This window comes from Sinohyriopsis cumingii, chromosome 9, assembly GCF_028554795.1.
Source record: "Sinohyriopsis cumingii isolate HCF-2022 chromosome 9, ASM2855479v2, whole genome shotgun sequence".
Taxonomy (NCBI): domain Eukaryota; kingdom Metazoa; phylum Mollusca; class Bivalvia; order Unionida; family Unionidae; genus Sinohyriopsis; species Sinohyriopsis cumingii.
Window position 1 is genome coordinate 23793077 of NC_142969.1, and position 27520 is coordinate 23820596.

General features: G+C 35.0%; 1 protein-coding gene across 1 annotated transcript in view; it reads right to left on the reverse strand.

Annotated features, from left to right (window-relative positions):
• The window catches only part of LOC149791401 (transient receptor potential cation channel subfamily M member-like 2), a 48286-nt gene that overhangs the window by 7339 nt on the left and 13427 nt on the right, over positions 1-27520 (reverse strand). The window contains exons 3-5 of the mRNA XM_089969193.1: positions 26532-26620; positions 4293-4449; positions 2773-2950 (exon numbers count right to left, since the gene is read on the reverse strand). Coding sequence (XP_089825319.1) covers positions 2773-2950; positions 4293-4449; positions 26532-26620 — 424 coding nt within the window. The remainder of the gene's footprint in view (positions 1-2772; positions 2951-4292; positions 4450-26531; positions 26621-27520) is intronic.

Below are 27520 nucleotides of genomic sequence, written 5' to 3' on the forward strand. Positions count from 1 at the left end.
TAAAAATCATTTTGTATACTCCTACTGACAAAAGGACGGATCCTCCTGAAAATGATTATCCCTGTCAACTGATTATGGTCACCATAAATCCAGGAAAAGAATCTTCGCGACCGGACACTTTCTTCAAAATACCCGTACCCCATACCAATCAAGCGTCGAAATAAAACACTGAGATGCCTGCTCCAACCTCTGCTGCTTTTTCCAGTAACATCATTTTCAATGTATTAACATCACGTTAAAATTAATTGGAAACATTATAATGCTAATACGAATGATTGGAAAAAATTAAAGCAAATGGCTCCACAGAGGAAAGACAACTTATTATTGGCACATGCCAGTGGTGTACGTAAGCGGTGCAGACGGTCCTATTCCATATAAGTAATGAGTGTGGATGTGAGGTGAAAAACTGTAACGCACATGGTGGGTGAAGAAAAAAGACGGTGGAAAATAAAGTATGAATTCTCCTAACTGCATGCAGGAAATAAATTATCCAAGGACAAATGAAAGGCACTACAATTGTCGACAATCAATTGTGATCTTTTATTCTTAAAAAAACTATACAGTTCAAACATTTTATATAAGTTTGTTCAAAAGAATTAAACCCTTTTATAAATGCATAATTCCTTGCTCATTTGGGAGGTATGATGCAATAGGGCCTATTAAAGCCTTAAAGATTGGGTGTCACGTATTTTTGATATAATTTAAATTTGATTTAATTTGTGCTTGTTTTGATTTGATTGCTTGTGGGTTTTGCAATCTTTTTCTTTTCTTTACCTGTCAATTTAATGTAATTTTGTTAGCTCGGAATATGATATTTTCCAGAAAATTCAGTTTGACCTGAATCTTTCCATAAATGCCTAATAATAAAATAAACTGTTTCTGGCCTTGACTGAGCGTCAAATAAACAGGATTTTGTCTGAGCAACATGATTGGGTTTTATCAAGAACATACAGGGGCTACGTAATTTTTATATGTAAACATGATCACTTGTCAAGTTGTTTTCTTCTGCTGTAACCAGTTTTAAGTTTTTGAGTTACATTTTCATTTTTCAGATTCTAAAAGATTAATTCGTTTCTCTGTAAATTGTTTGTGCTCATAAAGAATTCTTAAACAAAGACATTACTTAAAAAATTAATTTGGATTTCCAAGACCGGAGGATTAATTATTGTTTTTCTACAAGGAACTGTAAACTTTTCAACATAGTACACGTTACTGTATACGACATCGACTGTCATCTTGGATTCTTCGTCGGGACTCGAACTTGAATTTAATAGAACATTTTATTATTTGGACTTCAAAATATTATTCTTGGATTATTCTTGGATTATCTTTCGATTTGATTCTTTTCTAATATTTTTTTTTCATTTTTAAAATATTTTAACAGGGAAATAAATTATCCTATTTTTGAAATCTTGTTCCTTTCACTCTTTCCGGTGTTACTGCTTATTCGAGCCTAAACACGTAACATAAGAGGGGAAATAATTCATGTTTCCTTAAACCCTATCTTATGCACCTTCTGCATGAACGTGCTTTAGGTAGGTTGGCCGATTTTATGATTTACTTCTAATGTTCTCGTTATATATATATAGATATGCCAGTCTGTCATTTTTATTTTATCTTTCATTTTTGTTTAATTTAATTTTGTATCTATTGTAAATATATTTTATACTTATTTTTTATTTTTAACTGTAATGGAGAGGGGGTGAGAAATAAGGCTGATCAAGGCTTTTCTGTTCATAATTGAGTGCTTCTTACTGGCAATAATGAAAAATTTCAAAAGAGTTTTTCTTAAATTCGGCATGGGAGTCACCATAAACTACAAGATATGTACCATTTTTTAACATCATGTTTTGTTGGCTAATGTATTTCCTTTTCACAACTCTATTTCTTAAAATGTATGATACAGATATAGACATACGGAAGTGTATTAGAGGAGTTAATGATACAAGCCAAGCACATCAAATATTTGTATGCTGTAACCAAAACATTGGAAGTTTTATGACATTTAATACGATTTACCAACGAAGTTTAAGGGCACCTGAACTTGATAATATGATTTCACGATATATTAGAGGATATTTAAAGCATTAATATGTTGATAGGCAAAATGTATAATACGATTTGACAATCATATTCAAGGATACATGTATTCCTAATATTTAACATAACTTAAATTCTAGGATATCTGAAAAGAATTATAATCTTGAATTGTTTATAAGTGGGATTGGCTACCATATTGAATTTGGACTTTAAAGACCATCTTTAAGCTATTTTAGTGTCTGAAAATGAGATTATTTTGATTTTCCGAGGGAACCATTCTAAGTTTACAGACGCCTGTGGCAATCAACATGAGCCGTTTCCCGCATAAAATAGATTGTGGCCTACTATCAATATGCAAATGTTTCAATAATTGTCTTTAGCAACTATTTAATAAACAGGTGCCCTGGGAACCCTATATCACCTGGTTTTTCAGTGCTACCACTACCACTACTCATCTCTTCCTTATTTGCTTTTTTCAACAAAGTGACAGAAAAGCTTAATGGCCTAGCAAACATTTTTTATTTGGCTTGATGACTTATGCCGGTTCTCTTGTATTATATTACCGCAACCCCAACCAAACCACACTGATGAATGTTAATGTTCTCGCCAATGCATTTTATGTCAGATAATTAAACAAATCAAAAGGATTATGAGACGAATGTTTGTGTAATATCATGTTACAATGTATAGGACAAGTATGAAATAATCTTAAACAAGATGTTAAATACAAACCCATGTTGTGTGCTGCTTTCATCAGGCCACTTTCAAACGCTAATTGTACACGTGTGTCCATCTTGAAGTCTTCTTCATCACCAGTCACAGAAATGATCACGTTTGGCTCTTCCATTCCCCACATTTTCATCATTGTCATCATCTTTGGCATTTCAGTTTTTATGTCAACACGGACAAACTGCGAAATTGAAAATAATATAGCATATGTTGACTTTTTGTGTTTGATTGTTTATATGTCGAACTAACTATAATTTTACAGCCTTGTTCAAGTATGTTAAACTATAAACCTCCAATAGGTGGCTATCTCTTATTACTGTGAAATCTAGCTGGAAATAAATAAATAATACGGCTAAAATTACGCACATAGTTATCATTTGAATAGGCTGATTACCATTATGATACAAGTTTACTTACAAATCAGTACTTTGTTAGATAATAATTGCTTGATTGGTGCAAAAGATAGCATTTCATTTGTTACATATATATATATATATATATATATATATATATATATATATATATATATATATATATATATATATATTTGCCAAATAACAAATGATGTTTTGCATCAGTTAGTGAAATAATGGGCTATGAATGCCTACATGGCCATTGTGTCTTGTACCACAGTCATGTACACAATTAACCTGATTCTACACAAGGTCAATTACAAATTACAATTAAACATAACACATGATTAAAAACTAGCAAACAATAAAATTTAAATATGCGTAACTATATATATATATATATATATATATATATATATATATATATATATATATATATATATATATATATATATATATATATATATATATATATATATATATATATATGTGTGTGTGTGTGTGTGACTTAAAATGGATAATTATATTAAAGTACCAGAGTAGTTCCAAGAAATACTAATTGTGACCTAGGTCAAATACAGTGTTTTATAATTTTGTATACTAGAACAATTATTAATCCATGCGATAACATTTGAAGCAGACATCATTAGTACTGTTGCGCTCAATTATTGATTTGGTTGGAATTGTTTTTAAAAAATACTATTCTGTGGAATACCAATGTTCTTAAGAATATTCTTGGAAAAAATCATGAAGATGGAATTATACTGCATTCAGACATCGTGGATCATATTCAGATTCATCAAAAGACTGTTGGTACATCATCAGACCACAGTCCAAAGGTATATCAATACATTTAAGACTACAGGCATATCAACACAGTGTTGGATCTCTTTTTGGAACAGCACTAAAACGTAATCAGAACGTTATTCATTAGGACTTTTGATAGAACTTTGTGGACTATTTGGAATTTATTTCACAATGCTTTAAGTTCTTTTTAAAATTTTAAGACAAAATATTGTTTGTTGAAATTTTCAAAAGCTGTAATCTTCATATAAATACACATATGACCTGTATTTTAGAGAACAAGGTTTTAATTGTATACATAATTTTGCAAGTGTGTCATGTCGCAATTGCGGCGAGAGAGATCAACTGGTATACAGTCAATCTTACTTTTCTTTCAATATTTGCTACATCATCATCAAACTGAATCTTCCCAAAGGCATTAGTAGGTACAGGCACTGTGTCCATATCAACATTCCATTCTTCGTTAGCTCTAGCAGTTTGAATGGTGTCATGGTCCTTTTTGAGAGTCCCACACTTACAAATTCTGCAACAAAGAAGTACACATTGTGCATTGTGGCACGATAAGGTAGCATGCAGTGTTGATTAATAAAGATAACTTAATATCCCTCTACAATGTATTAATATGCTTTAAGATCACATTTGAAAATATTTGATATATAGTGCCTATTAAAATAAAATTATAAAACTGAAATGTTGAAAGAATTGCAGAAGAACTTTAGGAACATAAATCCTTCAAATTTCATTCACAATTGAAATAAAACAAGATAAAACAAAATATATAAAATCTACGTAACAATGCATTCTCTAAAACTATTAGAATGTAGGGTTTTATTTCATTATATAAAAACACACTGCGAACGATTTTCGCGCTAAGTACAACATCATACAGTTTCTAGGACAATTTATCAAAAAAAAAATAAGGTGGTAGTTGTTTCATAGACAACACCACGTGTTTTTCCCCGAGTGGGAGGAAAGAACGAACTTGATACGGCATTGAAAGATCAAGGCCATCTTTCTGTCTGCATTCCAGATATAGATTTACTCTGTAGCTTTGAATTTGACTACAGTGATGCATGGGACATAGGAATGGATTAAGTCTACAGTCACATGCAAGTGGAGCCTTTCCTTAAATGTCAAACGTAAAGTCACACTTCACTCGACTTACAGAATAGACACTTAACTTCCAAACACATTTCGAGGTATACTTCACAGATTAACAGTAATTATAGATATTAAAGTTTATACAAACGCTTACTGATCTCAATGCATTCAGGCTCACTATTGTCATGTTTTCGTTTAGTAAAGACAATATTGATGCATTGAACATAAAGTGATAAGTTTTGCATAAGTGATTCCGTAGAGATCGAAGATTCTGCTTCTTTCTAACCTTTACAGAAACACGTAATATAATGCAAACAAAATTTAATTTTCTCATTATTCAAAATGTGCATGAACTTAATTATGCCAATGCTGAGTCCATACAGATGACACATTTTAAAAATAAAAAAGCTCATTATATTGCAGGACACTTTCTGAAGTTAATTGTGCAGAATCCGTCTACCCTTGTAAAACCATAAATATGTTCTTCACAAAATACATACTTTATTGTGGAAATCATCTCCATTCTGAGGTTTAACTATATACAGCTGCTTCGGATAATGGCCACATCTTGATAAGGATACGATTTAACGGATTCATAGAGTACTTTTGTATTGATATGTTTGGCAGGTGCATGTAACCAACTGGCTAAATGGATTCGCAAATAAAAATGTCTTTAGATATAGATAAAAACATACTATAGTATACAATTCAATTGTCTGATATCAGTATCCTATTCAATTCCTACAGTTTGATTAATTAAAATGCTGACGTCCTAAATGCCCACTACAATTATAATCCAATCATTGGAACTTTCATTGATCAGACTACTAAAGGATCGTATGTCTGCCTAACAGCATACTTACATATTAAGCAATGCAGATATTAAAACAAAAATGAAAAACACCATCAAAGATAGCAGCAACAACAACAAAACATTTTACAAATTTGTTGAACCATTACGAAATGATCATGGCTGCGCTACTTTATAGATTCACCGGAACAAAAAGATATCCTACATGTAAGGTATGTATTGGGGAGCAAACTCAGAAGAGAATTTAGTTTATCTGTTTTAATAGCAGATCCATATCAGTATAACTGTCAAGGATGACATTATTGTATGAATAGATGATCAATATACATGCACAAATCCACGACAATGTATGTATGTATGCATGTATGTATGTATGTATGTATGTATGTATGACTGACTGACTGACTGACTGACTTTATTTCCTCTTTAAAAAGAGATTACATCAGAATAAACAAACTCATGATAATACAAGATCATAAAATAAAACAGAAAATTGACAAAAATACAAAAGTAAAACTGTGTCAGCTACCGTATTGACAAAACGAAATATCTCAATGCCTGCAATTATGCAAATCTGCAGTCATTTGGCGGAGCAAGGCACTAATCTTTTAACAGTTGCTTGATGATGATAATATTTCGAAAAGTTAATACGTCTATAGTGTTATGTGCTTAACATTAAGTTCGAGATAGTAACGAAAATGAAATGAAAAACTTATAACAGTGTAATTCTATATGTAGTTTTTTTTACTTCATATGACGCATGTATTTATGCATATATATACTTGTTTGCGCGTATGCGTGCGTGCATGCATTTATCTATGACTGACTGTCTAAATGACTTAGTTACCTCTTCAACAAAGAGTATATCAGGTTGCTAAGATACATATTATACATATCATAGGATTATGAGACACATCATAGACGAGAACGCAAGCATGATATATACATCGTCAACTAATGCATTTACAAAATGAGATATATAAATACAGAAAACCATATAGAAATCTCTTGGAAATAAACATAAACAAATACATAAACAAATACATAAACACACACACAAACAGCTGTCATACAACAAAATTTGCGGATTTGACAAGAAGACTTTGGCCTTTAATTGTTTATATTTAATGTTAATTTACTACTTAATTTTAATATCATTTTAGGGCATGTTAGCTGATAGTAGGGCACACATTTTATTGTAGAATGAAGCTATGCTGTTTGCGGTCACCAACATGAGCCTATCTGATACGTCATCGTCAATAGACGACATGCAGTCAACCCTGCTTCCAAGAAGTGTCTCCAACAATATATCGTCTTCTTGATTGAATAAGTTAACCCCGTCTCTCACTTCTAAAGAGTCAATCACTCTCTCAAAGAAAACGTTTCGTTCCTCAAGCAGCATTTCGCAGCCTAAAATAAGATGTTTCGCTCTGTCGTCAGTCTCTTTTCCACAGAGTTTGCATACCATAACTTTACCAACAGGCATGATATATAGTTTCATTACTTCAGAGAGAGGCCATAACATGGATGGAAATTTACGCCCAAGAAACCATATATTACTTGGTTATAAGTCCAAATGAATGTTTCTGAAGTGAATTAAATCATCCCTTAGTTCCATATTTGCTCTCCAGGTAGTTTCTTCATGGATTTGGATAATATCAATAATATGTCGATTCCAGATGAGTTTTTCTTCAGTTTGTACTCTTTCTGCATAGTCTAAAAGAACACTTCCCATACCATATTTCTTAGTTATTTTGTCAATATCAGGTATAAATCCCGTCTGTTTTAGCGGGTTGTTCAGATATTGACATAGGCGCATAATGAAAATCTTTTTCCAGATAAAAGTCCAATCGCCCTTACACAATCGGTTGAAAAAGAGAAATTTAATCCTATCTATGTATGCTTCCATTGATCAGAGTCCTAAGGTACTACTCGTTGCCTTCGTAGGCGAATATTTATCGAAAGCTTGCATACGTCGCGCTGCATATCTCTGGCATAACTCAAGTTCTTCTATATTCGAGTTTGTGATACCTGACCATAGTTCACATCCATATAGGACCGAGGGTAGAATAATTCTTTTCCAAATCTTCAGACTTGTTAGAGGGTTCATTCCTCCATCTTTGATACCAATAAAATATAAAGAGTTTAACAAGTGTTTGCCTTTATCACATGCTTCTTTTATCGCATCGTTTGGTTTTAAGTTGTATTTTAGAGGTATGCCGGCATACGTCTTACTTTTGACTGCCGGAATTGGAGATTTGTCGAGCATAAAGGAAGGTATACCAGTCGTTCTTTTGTTAGTAAACAAGATGGTGCAACTTTTATCTGCATTATATCTTAATCTCCACCTTTTCGCATAGTCGGAAATTGTATCAAGCAGCTGTTGCATTGAATGATGCGAGTTAGACATTACAGTTGTGTCATCTGCAAATAAGACACAAGGCAGGTGGAGATCAACAAGATTTAGACCTCGCAAAGTGTGATCTAACTCCGTGATCAAATCATCTATCATTACAAGAAAGAACCAGGCAGACAAGATACGGCCCTGTCCTACACCCTGCCTAATATCGAAGCGTTTGGACAGCTTGTCCGCATATAAAACAGAGCTTGTTACTCTCTCAAACGAATCTTTCATGATGCGCCAGGTCTTCCCTTTGATGCCAAGTCTGTACAACTTGTAGAATAACCCGTTATGCCAAACTGTGTTGAAGGCTTTAGCATTATCAAGAAATGTAGCATAGACAGGAGTATTTTTATCCAAATAGTAGCATATAGATTCTTTGATACAGAACGCTGCAGTGATACTACCGCAATTATTTCCAAAACCATGTTGCAACGGATTTGGAAAAGAAATCTGCTTAGAAAATATAAGTAGTCTACTATATATAATTTGTTCTAGAACTTTCTGAAGCACTGGAATTATAGTTATATCGCGGTAATTATTCATATCTAATTTGTTCTTTCCCCCTCCTTTGAATATTGGTATAACCAAACCTTGTTTAAAGTGGCACGGGTACTTCTCGGCCTCGTACACTTTTGTGAATATAATTTCAAGTAATTGTACACTGCTTGGAGGGTCCGCAAACAGTAAATGCTCAGCAACAGTACCGTCGTGGCCACATGCCTTATCTTTATTGACAGAGCTAATTGCACTACTGATTTCGTCTCTAGTGGGAATTTTATCAACAAGTTCATCAAAGTTTGAATAGGTTTCTTTAGTTTGTTTTCTGACCTCTGCTAAGACCATCTGGTAATGATTTTCATCGTACAGATAAGTATTGTCAGGCAGTGATAAACTGGAAAAACGATTTGCCCATAACTCTCTAACAGAGTCGTGATCGCGTACGATTTTTCCGTTTGATTCGATTTCGTGAATGTAATCGCGTTTATTTCTTTTATTCCGTATAAACTTATAGAAAGTAGAAATATCGAGCTCTGCAGCCTTTTCAAGCTCATTAAATTGTTCTCTATCGTATATTTCTTTAGCTTTCAATAATTCTTTTGCAAACAATTTCTTCGCTTTCTTATAGTTCGCATATGATATATATTCCCAGCCTCTTGGCCTACCATTAGAAATCCATACCCTGCGTTTCAGCCGCATTTCCGTGTGAAACTTTTTTACGTTTAATAGTTTCCAGTAGGGGTTAGCATATGGGCAAAACCTCTTTATGGGAAGAAACTTAGAAGCTGCTTCATGTAAAATCTTTACCGTGTCTTGAATAATAATTTCAATATCGACGTTCGTCGCTAGTTCTGCTTTATGCATTTGCGCTAACAATTCATTGCGTGTTGCTTCCTTATATCTATTTATTTGTTCTGCTGAGGCTTTCTTCCAATTTATGGAATGAATGATATGCTCGTCAGCCATTGGTGCCTTATGTACTAAAGGTGTGACCAACTCTATTTTTACAGGAAGATGATCTGAAATGTTCAAAGGATGATCATCTATTATTTCTGCCTTAACCACTAAATCGAATTTACTTTTTTGCAATAGTATATGGTCTATCAAAGATTTTGATTTGCCATCAGTTGAGAAAAAAGTAAAATCTGGCCCTTCACAAATGGATTGACAGATATTAAATGTCTATTGCTCAGAAACTTTTCCAGAATAGTGCCTCTAGCGTTTGATGTTAAACAATTTGCTTTGGAGCTAAACAGTGAACTTAGCTGACCATTGAAGTCTCCGGCAAGTACGGGAATGCCTTCTTTGCAGAAAATATCAAACTGATCCTTTAGTTCTTCTATTGTTTCGGAGTAACTTGCAATAGGAAAATTAGTTGATGGCAAAAGTGCTCCGAAATATAAAATATTTAAGTCTATCATTACATTTTACCTCTATCCCTAAAACTCTGTCACTGCCAGCGCTCGACAAGGGATTAACGCGGAGTGATTTCCTATAAAGGATTGCTATTCCCCCGAACCCAGTATGCCTTAGCCTTTCTTCGAAATTTACTGCTAGTCTTTTGTCAGAGCGTGCGAATGATTTAAAATCTGGATGTATATTATCTAGGAAACTGAGCTGCTCCGGGAGAAGCCAATGCTCAGTAAGTACAGCAACATCTACCTCATTTAGCAAAGAATACAAGTAAGGCGACCCGTACATGACTCCTTTTACGTTCCACGTCAACAAACGAAATGTATGACTAGACATTAGTTGACTTAACGAAAAAAAGATTTTCAACACAAGTATTGCAAAGACTATATAGCAATTTACCATAATATATGTATTTTACTTACTGCTCCTTTATTTATTTACGCCAGTACTGCTGGGTGTCCTTATCACCATAATCCTCATACCATTCTCTTGCCCATACAAAATTTGGTCATAAACCTTCCTCTAAAACTTTCTCAAAGTCTAACTTATCTACCGTGATTAAAACAGTAAAAGTGTCCTTTCCTCCTTTTACTCGCCAATGCTTTAATATTTGAGAGTCAATTACTTCTACTCCTTTAATTTTAGCGTGTTTTTTAATACAGGTTCTCATCTCTTCTCTTGTTCTATCAACTGGTATTCTTGACATTAGAACTCGACGTTCATAAGAGTTCCTCATTCGTTTATGTGGTCTGCAGTTTCTGTTGGTTGTGATAACTAAAATCGGTTTGTTTACTTTATCAGTGTCCTTCAATGAGGTGCCCGGATTGTTTGCTAATGGTGACCTTCTCTCCCTATCGTTGTTCCTTGTGTGTACTCGTGCCGAGTATTTCTGATCTTGGTGATAATCACGTACACCGTTATCTTTAACTAATGTATGTTCTTCGTTGGAGGTATTGAGTATGGTGGACAGTGTTAACGTCACTCCTTCCCTTGAGTCAGTTGACTTGGCCGTATATTCCGTTTGATCCGATAAATGCTTCCGCCGTTTGATATAATCAGAGTCCAGAGCATTTATCGCTGTAGCCCTCTTTTCCGTTTGTGTTTCATTTGAATGATTGCCCATACGCACTATATCAGCTAGTAATGTCTGAGTTTCTGCCTCACATTTTGAAGTTACATTTTCTTTAGCCTTGTTATATACTTTATCACCGAGCAATTGGTGTAGAAACAGCTGGTGAGCATTTATAGTTTCCAGCTGGTTATTCTTCTCCTTGAGTGAGATTCTCAAGGCCAGGTTGTCTTGTGATAACTTCTTCTCTTCCTCTTTGCATCTTCCTAATTCTGATTGTAACCTAGTCGAGTTAACATCTCTACTGAGCAGTTCTTTACGTATCTTGTCAAGCTCAGTTTTCAATTCATTTCTAATGTCATCTTTCATTTGTTGAATACTGCTTTGTATAAAATGTTTTAGGTCTATTATCTTGTATAAGTTCTCTGTTGTTATTGAACTGTCATTTTTATCATTTGATAGTGAAGATACTGAATTGTGATCTGATAACGTTATCACCTGTTCTGGTTTTGGTTCAGATCGCTGAGACTGTTTGTTAGATCCTTTTCTTTTAGATGCTTGACTCACGCATGTACTGTTATCAATCGTACCCGTGCTCGGCTTCTGTCTCGACGCAAGGCTTTTCACTTCAGATAAGTTGTTATCTCCTGTTAAGAAATGGTATAGAATAAATATATCCTCAGCTAATCTCTCCTCTAGAGGAGCACTATCACATCTTACTGTTCTCTCAACTATACGAGTCACAGGGTAATTGACATTTTCCAATTTAGCCAGGTCGTGAAGTGATAGTCTTACATCTTTTAAACTCTGTACATCCAATTCCAAACACATCTTCTTTTTAAATTCATCTCTGTCCAGAGTTCCAAATTTCGAATCAATTTGAAGGTATATATTTTTTTCGGTCTGAGTTGCTATTAAGTCTTCTTCTAAACCGGACCTTTCATCACCACTGTAACGCTCATCTATTTCTAGGTTGTCATTCATGTTCAACGGTTTATAGTGAAGTCCGTATACAGTTGATAAATAGGTTAATACCTGTTATATATCGCACGCACTTGCACTAACGAATGTGAGCCCTCTTCTGCTAGGACAGATATGTAACAGTTGTATGTTCTGTTACCTCTCGTGCATCACTTAACTGAAATTGTTCTCATTGTTCGAATGATGAATGATATTTGGTCTAACTCAGAACTTAACTCAGAATTAACACATGGTAAAGGTACCAAAGCTAACGCATCCGCTACCATAATATTTTGAATTCGTACATATGTGATTTGCTCACTATCTACTCACTATCTACTCACTAAAAAACTAAATATATAACACATATAAGGATATAACTACTGGCACTAGGACTGAGTACACATTTACACTGGAATGAGTTAACGTGAACAACAGTTCACAAAAGCATCTCACAAATACATATAGTATTTAACAACGATACTTAATGTATTTGACATACACACACATCATGTTTCCAACATCTTGATCCGAATGCCCCAGTGTGAATTTAGATCTTATCTAGAATCTGACTGTAGATGGCAAATCTCTGACATGTATATGGCATATCGTCATATATAGTAATTATGAGTACTAAATCAGAACCTGTACGAATCACAGATCGTGTACGAATTTCAACTCCTTTTTTCGCAATAACAATCACACACAACATAAAAGAGCACTAAGTGTATATATATACATCTATCAGGATATCTCTGCCATTTATAACGTCATATACACATGAAAACTAGAATATCATGTTCAGCTTTTCATCCCTTTGCACATTGTTGATGACCAAGACAAATATGCATTCTATTTTTTTTCACACGTTACATGATTAAATGGAGTGTCACACTCACCCACTGCGTCCATTGATCCAAGAAGATCTTTCAGAATAATCCAAGAAATTCAAATCCACAAAATATAAAATATAAAATATAAATTTAGTCCAGAATATAAATATTATTCACATATAATTCACATCAGTTATGCACAGCAAAGTTAAACAAAAATGGAGCAGTAGCATTTTGATTATTGAGATGTGTAAGTATTTGGTATTATTGGTACTCATCTACATCCTTATGATTTTTCCCGATACTGGTTTATGCACTCGCTAGTACAAGAATATAACTAATTTTCTCTCACATAAGCACAGTGCCAGATTAAACCCTGTCGAGGCCAATAGGCAGTCAAAATCTTGGGGTCCCTCTCTATGACTTATGTACTTTAAGTTGTTAATGGGTACATTTCATTAAAATAGTATTTTCTCTAAGCAGTCTTTAGCGTAAAGTTTTCGTTTCTTTGATTACTTTTTCTTCTTCTATCGTTTGGAAACAATTTAAGAAAGCTTGATTGAAAGTTTCTTTTAAGACCAAAACATATTACTTTGATCCGAAGTCGATGTGCCTGCCCTGCATATTTGGTAATCCGGCACTCCATAGGCACTTGGTGGTAGTTTTGGTATGCAATCGGGTATTATGGGAGGGAAAAGTCAGATCAGCGTACATGTATACACATGTAGTAAATCAAGCAAACAGCCTATATTTCTATGCCTTTAATTTTTGGAAACAAAATCGTTAAACCAAATATGGAGTAGTCTGGTGTGTCTATAATTGTCAAAGCGGAATAGAACATGTTTTGCCATTATACAAGAGACGGTCCAATTGATAACATCAACGTGAAAAACCAATAGTATGTTTGTTGGTGGAAGGACTAATTAATATTTGAGACATATAAATTACAACCTTGGACAATTTTCCTTACCACTACACGGCTTAATATAATGTATGGGTTTATAAAAAAAGTAATGGAATGACATTTCAGATTAATTTATTATAACAGAGATGTACATGCATGCCTTCATCATAGCTGTTAGAGTTCTTGTACTAATTTGTTACGAGTTCCTAGTGGATTAATTGGTCTCCATGAAATGCTAGCGAGTCATCTTCAAACCATACTTGCGGAATAACACTGTTTTCAAATAATGAGTGAGGAACTTCAAGCTTAGGATGATTGTACAAGAAACTAAAATTAGTCTTATGATCCATTTTTGCAAATAATTACAATTAGGGGCAAACACATAATGCTTTGTAATTTAATTTGACCAGAGACGACATCAATTATTCATAGTATGTCATTTTTCATGCCTGCTTCAAATCTGGGATTACAGATTCCATCCGCTTAATAGACACTGACCGCACACGTCAAGTCACTGCAAAACATTCTTCTGTAGCAGCTCAAAATCACAAGCGTTTTTATAATCTCATATAAATAATCTTGTTATATATATATATATATATATATATATATATATATATATATATATATATATATATATAAGTTCACAAATAGATGAGCATAATATTTTGAAATAATTTATGGAGATGTCAAGCCGCAGTATGTTTGGAGCGTAAACCATACATATTATATCGGTGTTTTATTTGACAGCATCTTACACATCTGTCAAAGAAGACCAAACGATACTATATTACTTTCCGAATTCATATCCGGAACATGCTCCTAAATTAAGTAACTCAAGAATCATCTTGGAACAGCTAAGATTTGTGTTTGGTAAAATACCCGAAAAGTCATTATTTGCTATTGTGCAAGAAACAAAAAAGAGCGCTAACGTTGCGTACAAATGAATGTTGCAATGATTATGATGATGAAGACGATAAAAATGGTTGATATAACAAACGAATGTAGTAGTTGGTGCAGCAAACAACACGAGAAAGATGTTTTCGTTTTAATATAACGATGGCGTCCACACTCATCTGTCTTTTCTATATATATATATATATATATATATATATATATATATATATATATATATATATATATATATATATATATATATATATATATATATATATATATATATATATATATATATATATATATATATTACGGAGCTATGGATGTTATTATCGGCGTGGTTTTGATTATGTAGCTTTTGAATGATTTTAAAATCGATCGTCGTGGTTTCACGGTGGTCCATTTACGATTTTCAACCGCAATGAAATCAACAAATAAATCGTAAAGATTATCAATACGTTAGACAAATTCACCAATCGTTGATATGAATGATCCTCTTGAAAGATAGAGTTAAAGAGCATATTTCCCCATACCAGCCTTATTATTTATCGAGTTATTTATTAACACCAATGTTCCGCCACGGTCGGTGATAATGTAAAAGTCAGTGACGATCGGTGTTTTAAACAGGCAAAACTATCCACGTTACACCCGGCTGGTGATCATCGAGATCAGGCGTGTAAATATCAGAAATACCAGGACGAATACAGTTTTTGGGAATATGCCATTTCTGTTGCAGGTTACTTAGCCAACACTCTAGACGTTTGCAACACTGAACCCGGGTATCGATGTTAATGCATTCACGTAAAATAACAACTTTCATCCGCCTACCCCATCCCGACATAGTCAACGTGAGCAGATCTATGTGTATAATGTATTTCTTGGCTCAATTCAGTATGTTTTGATAAAATATTTTTCAAGTAGCTTAACCGACACAATAAGTACCAGGGTAAGAAATATAGAGACAGACGAGACGTTGCATGCAAACCTCTAGCACTCAATAACTTCTTGATTGCCATAACTTTTATTAAGGTGTAATCAGTCAAACACCACAGAGTAAGATTATGTCAGAACCTAGCAAATATGCAGTTAAAGTATCTCGTCTGTGCGGACTGTCTCAATGTTTCTATGGAAAGCTCAGCTTCAACGATCAATACATAATAAACATACAGCATGCAGCACAAATTGATGAACAAGTCCAATGCGGGTTTTGTTACAATGCTATCAAGCTGAGCCGCCAGTGTTGTGTCGTTGATGTATTTATTAAATCGCTCGGAGTTGCATGAAAATAGATTCTGCAACAGTTCCATTCCCTCGGCGATATGCTTATAATCAGTAATGATTTAAATGGGTTTTGCTTTGTGAGGGTATTTCCAGCATCGTCTGCACGTAAGCAAACAAAGTCTGGTCCAAATTAATTCGCAAAAGTATGGGTGGCTATCTCGATCTGTATATGCGCACCAATGTAATAGTCTCTGATGTGTTAGAGTCATTTCATGACTCCTATGCAAACGTAGAAGCTCGATCTAGCGTAATCGTACTATTTTACCTCACCTAATATGGTTTGGAATGCACTACTATAAAAAGTTAAATTGAGTTGAATTTTGTCGACAGATATGGATATGCATATACTTATCCGGCGCTCACTTAGTGACGGAATACCAAAGGCAAGGCATCGAGGTACACTTCAAACAACACAAAGAGTGATCTCTCTGCCCCTAACAGTCACATCTTGCATCTTTACGACAAAAAGCTCAATGAACAAGCAATGATGCATCCATCACCAATTGGTGGTTTATTGTGGACTGATCCCGCTGATGTTGACAAAACTCACATACACGATTACAACAGCAACTACGATCACGGATATTTCAATGAATTTGATTTAAAATACCATAAAGAACATCGCCACGCTCATTAATCACCAGCTAAAGCTATAAGCAAAGTTAGTGTCTGGTGATTGGTTGCCACCTGATCAATGAGCAATTATTGATAAATCATGACGTATATTTCCAAGGTTGTTTCAGTTGTCAGGACGACAATGCGGTGAAAGAACGAAATCTACTGTTGTACCTGCGAATATGAATATAAATATAATTCAGTGATTCTTTTGGAAAAGGGCTATGATGGCGGCGTATGCAAAGATTAATGCGGATTTACCCACAGCCCCCACCAACAGCACTGACAAAGATTTCTTCAAACTCTCGACAAATTTCGTATTTGGCAAACCGATGGAGAATTTACGAAAACGGATTCGAGTCGACCTTGTTTGTGACAGTGAACAAGATAAGCTATGAAAACGTATTGCTGATATGTCCTTTAAATCCTGAAAGATAATTGATTGTGGACTTATATCCGTTCATAGTCAGCAGCAAAACTCAAGTGGGCAAAACTACTCTCTCTCTCTCTCTCTCTTGGTTCAGCAGCAAATGACTTGTCAATGCTGTTCATGAATGAGTTTTATTACGAAAAGATGAAACCATTTTACCAATATCGTATCAACATGCATATTACCAGCATCAACTGCTGTTGACGCATATAACCACCGTTGATGTGCATTTGGAAATCGCATCATGCACGGTTGGGAGCCAGTTTGACAGCAGCAATTGTCTGAAAAACATGTGTTGCTTAGTTTTCCTAATATAGAGTTTGTTGGCAAAGTCAAATGCGAATGCTAGAGGCAACTAATCGAAGAATATGTTTGACGTTGACCTAAAATGGATTAAGTTGTAGTTAGACAGCAAAGCGGTTTCACTGGTGGTTCTAAAGGCCTTGGCAAGAGGATTAAAATGGCGAAAAGACATCCCATCGTTATTTTTCAGCAGGATCTAAAGTATGATATGTATGTGGAATGTCTTCGAAAATGATGTAAATGCACACAGGCAGCTAAAATCATCTAGTCTCGGAAACTAGCATGAGTGTATGTCTATGTAACTAGGTGAGTTAGTCCCCGATTAACAGTACACAATGAATATTTCCCGATGGAATTACGACATATTTGTTTGGTCATTATGCGTCTGCATATCAACTTGTGATTCATTGATGCACTCGTGCATTGATACATTAACGTAAGAAAATGTTTCATGGTGGTAATACATCATCGGCTGGAAGGGCTTTCAATTTATCTTGCACAAATGCTCTGCTTGGTTTTGGTCTAACAGAAGAAGACCTTATAATTGTCCTGGTACATAGTTAATACCGAACAAAACTATTTACTATTATATATAACCGTGGTGCTTATAAAATTATATTTTGATTAATAGTTGCTCTGTACAATTGCAGCTAAATCGGATTACATTTGTAGTTGTATTATTCAATGATGTCATGATTAATGGAAGTCGTACTACCGATTTACCATTAGGTCAAAAAATAATACTTGCCAAACGGATTTCCGAATAGCCGCTCTTCAAGGGTGAGATAAAATAATTCCACCATAGCATGGTTACTATGTATTTTGCATGGCAAACAAGAACGCTCACATGATGTTTTCTTAATAACGCAGTAGCATATCCGATACATTCTTTCCCTGTATCGTCACATAATTATCGTCGCCTTGTAAAATGTACGCGGCATAGATACGTTCGAGTGCATCAGCGACACTCACATAATCTTTGTATCGTCTTGAAAAAGAATGATCAGTTAACGCACACCTGTATGTGTGTAGACGACAGTTGTCGTTTGCATCCTAGTCGTTCATGTACAAGATGATGTGGAAGAAATAAGAGATCACTACGATGAGCATCCGGTATCTGGACATAGGTCAGTTTTGTTTTGGCACTGATAGGTAAATTTGCTACGTGACATGTTTGACCAACCTATAGGTGACCTTTGCCGCGCTTGCAAAGTTTACAGCGAATGGTTCACCTCTCAATTAACTCAGGACTGTAATACATTTTGGATATAATCCACTCATTAACAATTATAGTAACGTGGTTTACCTTCAATGGTAGAGTTAAACAGGTTATGTCCCTTATCTTGTTTTTCTACAGGAAGGTTTTAGGGTGCCAGCGAAACTGCGGTGAAGGAAATATAAGTTGGATGAAAGAAAGAAGTGTAAGAAGAGAAGGACAAGATTTCGGATGCAGATAAGTATTAATACCAGCAACAACAATAAAACGGTGCCTCTCTTAGAAACAGATTGTGGCCTTTCGAATGGTGAGTTATTATTTTAAATGATAGGCGAAATACTATGTAAATTTTACTTAGCAGAGACTGAGAACTTGGTATTGAATATATTTATTAAATATACTCTTTATATTTTGAAGAGTCTTGAGGAGGTATTTGTGTTTACAGTGTCAACTTAATCAGAACTGCGGCTCGAAAGTTTTTAACACACACATTCCTGCCTATTATCCAAAATGCTGTAGCAGGTTCATGACAGTATGCTTGTATTATATGCAGTAATTGCATTATTCAATGGCATCACCAAATGGAAATTCATTGTCCTCGAGTTCTCTGCACTTACAAATGCACCAAATCTCAGCGACATATTTCCACACTCATTTCACGCAATAATGATTAGTCCTGCTTGATCAGGAAAAACCCATTAAATATCATTTTACAATTACTGAAACGAGATTGTGCCCTCAGCTGATGACCAAGCCTATTAAAGTGTACTCAAGGATTTAAAGAAAGGAAATTATCAGGATGCCAAACTTGCCACGTGAGTATAAGTCACAGTTGCAAACACCTCCTTACTTTAAGGAATCAATGCCTGAGATAATCTTCACAAGTCCTGTGCATATCGTTCTTTTCTGTCCGGACAACTTGAATAAGAACATGGCAAAATTACCATCAGAGACACGTGATGAATACATGGAGAATAAATGGACCAATATAGTGCTAAGGGAATTTACTAAAAAGGAGCATTGCGTTGGTGAGCGGTGGAATCATTTTGTAAAAAGGTTAAAAGTATTTAAAGAAGGACAAAGTTAGGAAGGTGAAAATGTATGGAGGAAATATATGATGCCTTAACGAGTATAAACAAGAATTGAGAAGATAACATGCATATGAGAAACAACAACAAGGTGTATTTCAAAATGAACGACACCGTGCATATGAGGAACAACCACAAAGATGGCAAGAATGTATAGAACCTTTAAGAGAACAGTTAACAGCAACATTTTGCAACAAAAAGCACACTCTAAACATCCGTACGATCCTACCCAAAACTCAAAGAATTTAATAGGGTCGTGAAAGCAACAAACAACAGAAGGAAGAGGTGTTTGTAGATTGTGTGACCTCAACGACATTGTGGACCAAATGGAACCAAATGTGGGATCAGTTCGCGCTGTCAGCAATGCAACAGGCTGAGGCCACATTATGAGACATTAATGAGGCCTCATCGATTTCTCAAGGATCGTTCACTTAGAACAGCATGGACCAAAATAGCATGATACTTACTGAAGACGTTGATGACGTATATTACGATACCGGTGATAATTATGAAGTGACTTTACCTGCAATCTATGCAGCGATGAAACGTGTTGTTGTAGAAGACCTCAAACGTTTCCTCAATGATTACAATCTCATTACTACAGCCATCATTTATTGTGACTTTATCCACAGCTGGTGTTGCTGGTGAATCAGGTACAATCGAAATTGCATTCATCACATCCGTTTGGTGGTCATCGTGCGAAAATAAAATTGTGTTTTCATCAAAGACACCAACTTAAATGCTATTGTAATCCATCCATGCAACGAAGAAATTCGTTGACGAATTAAATTTTTGATCGAAAAGGAGCCTACAACTTAGATAAGAGAACATGACCCCACGCTAATTTCAGTCATTTCAATCAATTCAGAACGATCTGCGGCTGATATTAAATGGTCGTCAATAAGATCCGTTTTAGATTGGCCTGACTCCATTTTAGATGATAAACTAATTATAAACATGGGCTATCATATCACGCCTGACATTTTCAGGATTACATCAACAATTCAAATCATTTAATACCTGTATCAATGATGCTATAAGGAGCAGTTATGAAATCGGATCTGAAAAGACGGACATAGCATACTATTTGTGTTTCCACAAACTCTGCAACTAGTTCTTTTAATATCAATTACTCCTGAGTTGCATGTGTAAATTCCATGTCAGAACAATCGTTTCTCGCATATTCGTTTTACACTCGTTGATCAAGACGGCACATTGTTCATCTTCGTAGTAAAATATTGACCACGGAACAATATTGATCTGCATGCGATTTAATTTAATGATAATCTTAAGATCACGTATAATATCAGTGTGCGCGTTATTAACGTGTGAAAGCCCATTTTCCAGATATATTGCAACACTAGCCTTAGTGATGTTTATCGTGCATTGATTCCATGGGTATCAAACGTGCTCTCGGATTTGTCATTGCGCGCTGCGCCAATTGCTAAACAAATTACAATGCGAGTCGTTGATAGTTCAAAACATGTGATCGCGGATCGGTTGAAAAATCTGGGATAGCGAGCGGTTTAATTAATTTGAAATCTACTACAGAGATTAGTGACTAATGCGTCATCAAAAACGGCTGAACCTAATTCGATTACATTGCCATCTACATAAAAAATACCGGTTGAGGCTGGTAAACCTACTGACGAAGCCTCTCAAAAATAAATAACAATAGGGAGCAGAATTGAGTGGCAAGCACCTAGGTATTTGACAAAATCGAAAATATATAAACAATGCCTCAATTCAACTATTGTTTTGATACCGCATTGGACATGTATGTGCCGGTGTTGATGGATCAAAAGCCAACTTTTTCAGCAGTATTCATACCAGCTACGTTTCCTAATCAATTAAAAGTATAATTAAAAGTCCATGAGACATCTAGTTTTTTTCTATCATTGGAAAACCTATTCATCACAACATTGCTGGTGATGATTGTTACCATATTTGGATTTTTTTAGAATGGCAGTTTGGTTATGTTCAACAGTGCGCGTTATTCAAATGATGAAAAAATAGTCGAATCAGTTCTTGATAACCATGACATTTCAGGAAGAATATTGGACTCGCGAGATACAGCAATGATTATGCGATATAAGCTAATTCATCTATGATCATCATCATGATAATGTAGTATTTAATTAGGCGACCTCGACAACGTAATAATGACCCGGCTACCAAATGCTGTAATTACATTTACATCATATCACAAATTGTTGACCCATGAAGGAGAAATAATAAACAACAAATGTTCAAATTTTTAAAACTGTTTTATTGGTTTTGATAAACATAGATCTTCCATCAGGGTCAAGTATGCTAGATTTGCATGCAAGTATTGTTTGCCCACAGCCTTAGCAACCTCAATTTAAGTTTTCATAGGCGTAACATACATATCAGTCTCTGATTCCCACGTCCCCGTGTTCACTGAGTGCAGGAAGCTTCTTCGCTATAGAGCCTTTGTATTAGAGAGCATTATATTACATTTCCGCGTTAGACATTTGTAATTTACCAGATTGATCTTGAAAAATCACAAGATCGCATAAGTATAGGTTGGTAATAACAGCACTACTGTTAAACACTGTCACTTTGCTGTAAAACCTGTTTGGATGCGCAATACCATATCTAATTGAGTAACGTCCGGTAATGGTATTAAACAGTTCGCACAATATTAAACATACTCTAATTCTAGATCATAACCTATTAACCAATGAAGAATAAAACTGATAATTATTTTAATATCAAATGGTCGAATTTTTTGTTACTTTAAATGCATTTGATATAACTAAATCACATATCTTAACGACACTCTAGTCCCGATCGTATGTATCTATCATATTCGGTTAATACAGATGGAGGGGTAAAGTAACAGCATCTGTAAATAATCAGCCTGATGCATGATTACTAATATGGACGAACCATGACTAAGTTTTTTCAAATATTTCATATTTACGAAAGTAATGTCATTCGTAGCTAAATATAAAATTCATTTCTGCTTAAGATTAATTTTACCACTCCATACAAATAATGGATTCTGACCGCGATAATAATGTTGCTCCCTTGAATAAGGGAGTGTTAAGCCAATTGACAGCGGATGCTGACAGTGATGGTGATCTTGTTCCATCTGTCGACGAATATCTGAGTCATGGTTGTGTTATTAAATCCTCGTATGCACTGAAATATAACCGATTCAGATATAAACTAATAGATGGGACGAACCTAAAGAGCGAATACCAAGCAGAGGTCAGTTTGGTATTCTAACATTATCACGCTCAAATCCACCATTGTCTGGCGCACTCATGGATTGTCTCTACAAAGACGAAACGGAATTCACTGCATTATCCACCATGGATACCTTCTCCAACGAATATGTAAAACCAATTTTAGCTCATTTCATGAAGTCAACGCTTATCGTGTATCTAGGCAAATAGTTGCTCAACAAAGTTTCAAAGGCGCATCAATGCGTGTATTCAAAGCGGTACATGGAGCGCGCAGTGGGCAGACAGTTACGCAAATGAAATTTGAAAAATTAGGAGTATCTGAAGTTTCTCTACGATTACACTTTTATCACGAGCCATTCAAAGGCATTTTACTGGAACATTTTACAAGCAACCAAATCGTACGTGTATATCGCAAGTTGGTGTCGTTCATGGGCCTTGCCAAAGCGTTGACATCGTTTTTCCAAGAAGACTTCATTCATTTGTACCCGATTTATTACTTTTTGCTAGAACACCTAGACCTAAACAATCTATGATCAATATGCACTTCATGCATGTGCAACTGAGGTGACCAGTGGTTGTATTGCCTACTCATGCTCCTATGCAGATGTATAAATGTACGTGTATCTGTTAATATACTGTTGTTGGAGGGCGGAAGTAGTCGAAGTGGGGTATTAATTGTGATATGGAAGTTCCGTATTTATTTATGTTGTAACTAAAAAAGCATGAATACAAATGGGGTTTTATCATTAATTTGTGGTTGGCCTTGGCCCAAAGCAGCTTGCAACACTACAAGTGCAATATGTACGAGTGCGAGATCGCATTAATGACATCACAGTTGTCCAGGCCGCCATGAAACTAATACAAAAAAGGTAGAATCATTACATTTCTTTAGTCAGTTGCAGCGTTATTGGTGACTGAGGCTTCTGTGGTTCCAAACTTGGCTGCATTAGTAGCAATTGGAAATGCAGCCGGGATGACTTTATGAAGGCGTTTAGTAAAGCATCGGCGACTTTTCTGGAGGCCGCATAGGGTCTCAAACATACGAAAAGCTCATCGAATACCCTGGACGATTCTATATATAGCCTCAAGCAGAGGTCTTAAATTACCCGGTACAACTTGCAATAAACCAAATGTCAATTAACTAATCTCGATTTAGTAGCTATGAAATAGTCAATCAAGCATATATCCCGAATGGTTTCGGAGCCACAGACTCTCAGGCGATGGTCCCCCGCAAGTGGGAAACCAGGATTATTAACCTGGATTCATTAACCGCACCTGTCGTTCTTTGGGTCGCATATGTTGAAACGCCTTGAGAAATTTTGTATTTTTGCTCGTTTGTGGTTGCTCCACCACTTGAAGTTGATTATTTACTCCGAGGTGGTGGAGGGCGACAATTGATTTATTCGACTCTGTCGTTGTAAACTCGGCGGAAAGGCCAATATGTTGAAGTCTTTCTTGTTCATGCACTGCGTACACTTGTGCATTCGCAAACGCTGTGTGCTTGTTAGGTTTACCTCGTCACTTAGAAAATACAACTGAGAGTACATCAAATGACTATTACTAATATTTAGTACATCTGTGTACATTTTAGATGCTTATTCGCGCTTGTTGAGTTATGGTCGGCTGCATAGTCATTTTGACATTCTGTACAGAATATTTCCAGATAAAAGAGTATGTTTAAAAAGAGGCAGCTGCACGTGTAATAACGCAACCCTAGCTAATATGGCCATTTCGAATTACTTACCAATGCCACATGAATAAATAAATGTATTTGAGACATTGCGCTCAACCACATGGGATTTCAAATTGTTGTAGTCCTTCTGGACAACTTGAATGGCGATGTTTTCCATGTGTTTTGAAGTCAACTTTGATCATAAAACATATTTAGAGATTTTCATCCGTGTGCAAGAATACTGTATGCATTGCACAATATGCATTTATAACATTAAGCTCATATGTAAGTGTCACTCTCAAAAGAACTGTACTATAATGTAACAGATCGTGTGATAAAAATAGACTCTCATCTACTATTATATGCTGGTTTAGATCCATGTTCCCAATAAAGTCCTGTTGTATATTGTACATTTAAATCCTCTCTTTATCAATGATTGAAGGCGAACAGCAATGTTCAATCATGAGAAGTAATAATTTTCCAAATGTCATTCTTGCGGAGTGTTTTTTTAATAATCATATTCGATCCGACTAATCGTTTTTGAACATATGTAAGTAGAAAGCTTTATAAAATCAGACAAAAATATTTGCTTAAGCTAACCATTTTTCTCCGATAAATTCCTGATTTCCTTGAAATTTGTCAATCAATTAATTAAATAAATACCATCAATGGTCTGGCGCACGTTAAAAAGTTATGAATACTAGGCATGTGTACGGTTTGCAGTGATATTAAATGTGAAATGATCAAGTAGTTGTAGATGTACATACCTCCTTTTTAAATGAAGTTGTATGCATTACCAATAAATGGGTACTTTTTACGAACTCTGTGTTTCATTTGCACTTGTAATACATGCATAATTCCTTTCTTTTGGTTCAGTAGCATTAAATTCACTTATTTCAGCAATTGTTTTACTATTTTTCGTTAAATTCTCAGATATTCATTATGATTTGTCTTCATCGCTTCTATTCTTCACCTAATTTTGTGAACATATGATATTTTAAGTACATGTGAAAATTTATAGTACCTGGGTTCCAGTTTCAGGCTTGCTCAATATGAATATGTGAGAAAGCTTGCCAGTAGCTTTCCGTAGGTCGGTGATTTTTCCGAGGTTTTCCCGGCTCTTTCCCCATTAGTTATATAGGACGTCATATATAGCCTATCGTGTACTGAAAAATGCCTTTAAACCCCACAATAACAACAACAAAGCAAAATTACGGATTATGTGTTCGCAAATATGGTTTAGTGCTTCGTTCGATTTGATAACAGAATATTCAGATGCATCTCTAATGAGACGATGATATCATAGCATTCTTGGTTGTTTTTTTGTATGTCTCAACAAGATCAATGCCATGTTTTGAAAAGGCTGGAAAAATACCTCTCAGTTCAAACAATATGATCTTGGATTATCATGTCGTGGAACACTACTTGCAGCTTGAATATTATGTTTAACATGTTTGTTTTGTTTAGTTTGTGTTGTGCCTTCGTAGTTCTATGTTGCACGATTGTCTCTGATAGGCAGAGACAGCACGACTGATAAGCCATATGGATAAGTAAAGATCATCACGCCTCCTTGTTTTTTTAAACGATTGTGTATTTTTACCTGTCCAATGTACAATTTGGATCATCACGCCTCCTTGTTTTTTTAACGATTGTGTATTTTTAATTGTCCAATGTACAATTTGAATGAAATTCAAAACAAGTTAAAATGTATCCAGTTGATTGTATGTACTAAGGTTGTATTAATGATGTCAGCACAAACTTTATAGTAACTGGTCTTAGTATGTGATACTGAAATGGAGGCTGAATTCATATTAAATGCATGATCAGCCAAATACGATAAATTGAGTGTTTAGTAAAATATTGTAACACAATGCAAATGAATAGAAAGATCTTACTCTTTGTTATTTTCATCGTCCGACGGCATATAATATATACATTTTCTCATGTTGATGTTTTCTTTGATCCATTTCCACCAGGCTTCATTCTTTAAAGAGAACACAATTCAAATTAGTCAATGAAAAATGAATAATAAATGTTTCATGATGGCACATACGTTTATGACATATAAAACTACGTATTTGAAAATGAAAATAGAATGGCATACTAATACTTCCTGACAAGCAGCAACATATCTGTGATTCATAACAAATTTGGATTGTGAAAACAATTCCGAATGAAAGCATCTAGTTACTGAAACCATACCACTGCCAATGAGGCACGCAAATCCTTAATCTTTATCTTATCTTACCCTATTTGTATCTACTGAAAACAATTTCGCATCTTGGTGAAACGTTTGGTAAGTTTGTCGGAAATGTTTGCAAATTTCAAGAAGAGGGAAATTTTGCGTAAAACACTCCTTCATGAAAGCATGAAAATGCATTCAATAACTTCTCATGCAAAAGACAAGCGTAAAGAGAAACATTTTCAGAGAAGATTAGCTAGGCTTATGCAGTAATATGGGATGTAATCCCAACGTTCGTTTCAAATTCATTGTGATTCCACTATACAAAAACGGGAGGCCATCACGGTGTACATTTGAGTTAAATGCAAAAACAAAAAGTGAAGCATTTTATAAACATATGATATAATAATAGTGTGTGTATTAGTATGTTGACTCATCACAAAACTCTTTTGTTAGTCATTCTACTACATTTTGACGTCTGATTTATGTACAAATGCAATAGCAGTTAGCATTAAATCTGGATAGGTTTATGTTGAAACAGTTTTAACGCTATTTTCTGCATATATTATAAAAACTGTTTCGTAAAGATTTTTTAGCTTTCGTATCTTCATCTATACGCGATCGCATATCAGAATTATTTTCTTTATACTGCAAGGCCACTAGGCAAGGATTCTCTGTGTTCATGTGGATCAAAAAATGTCA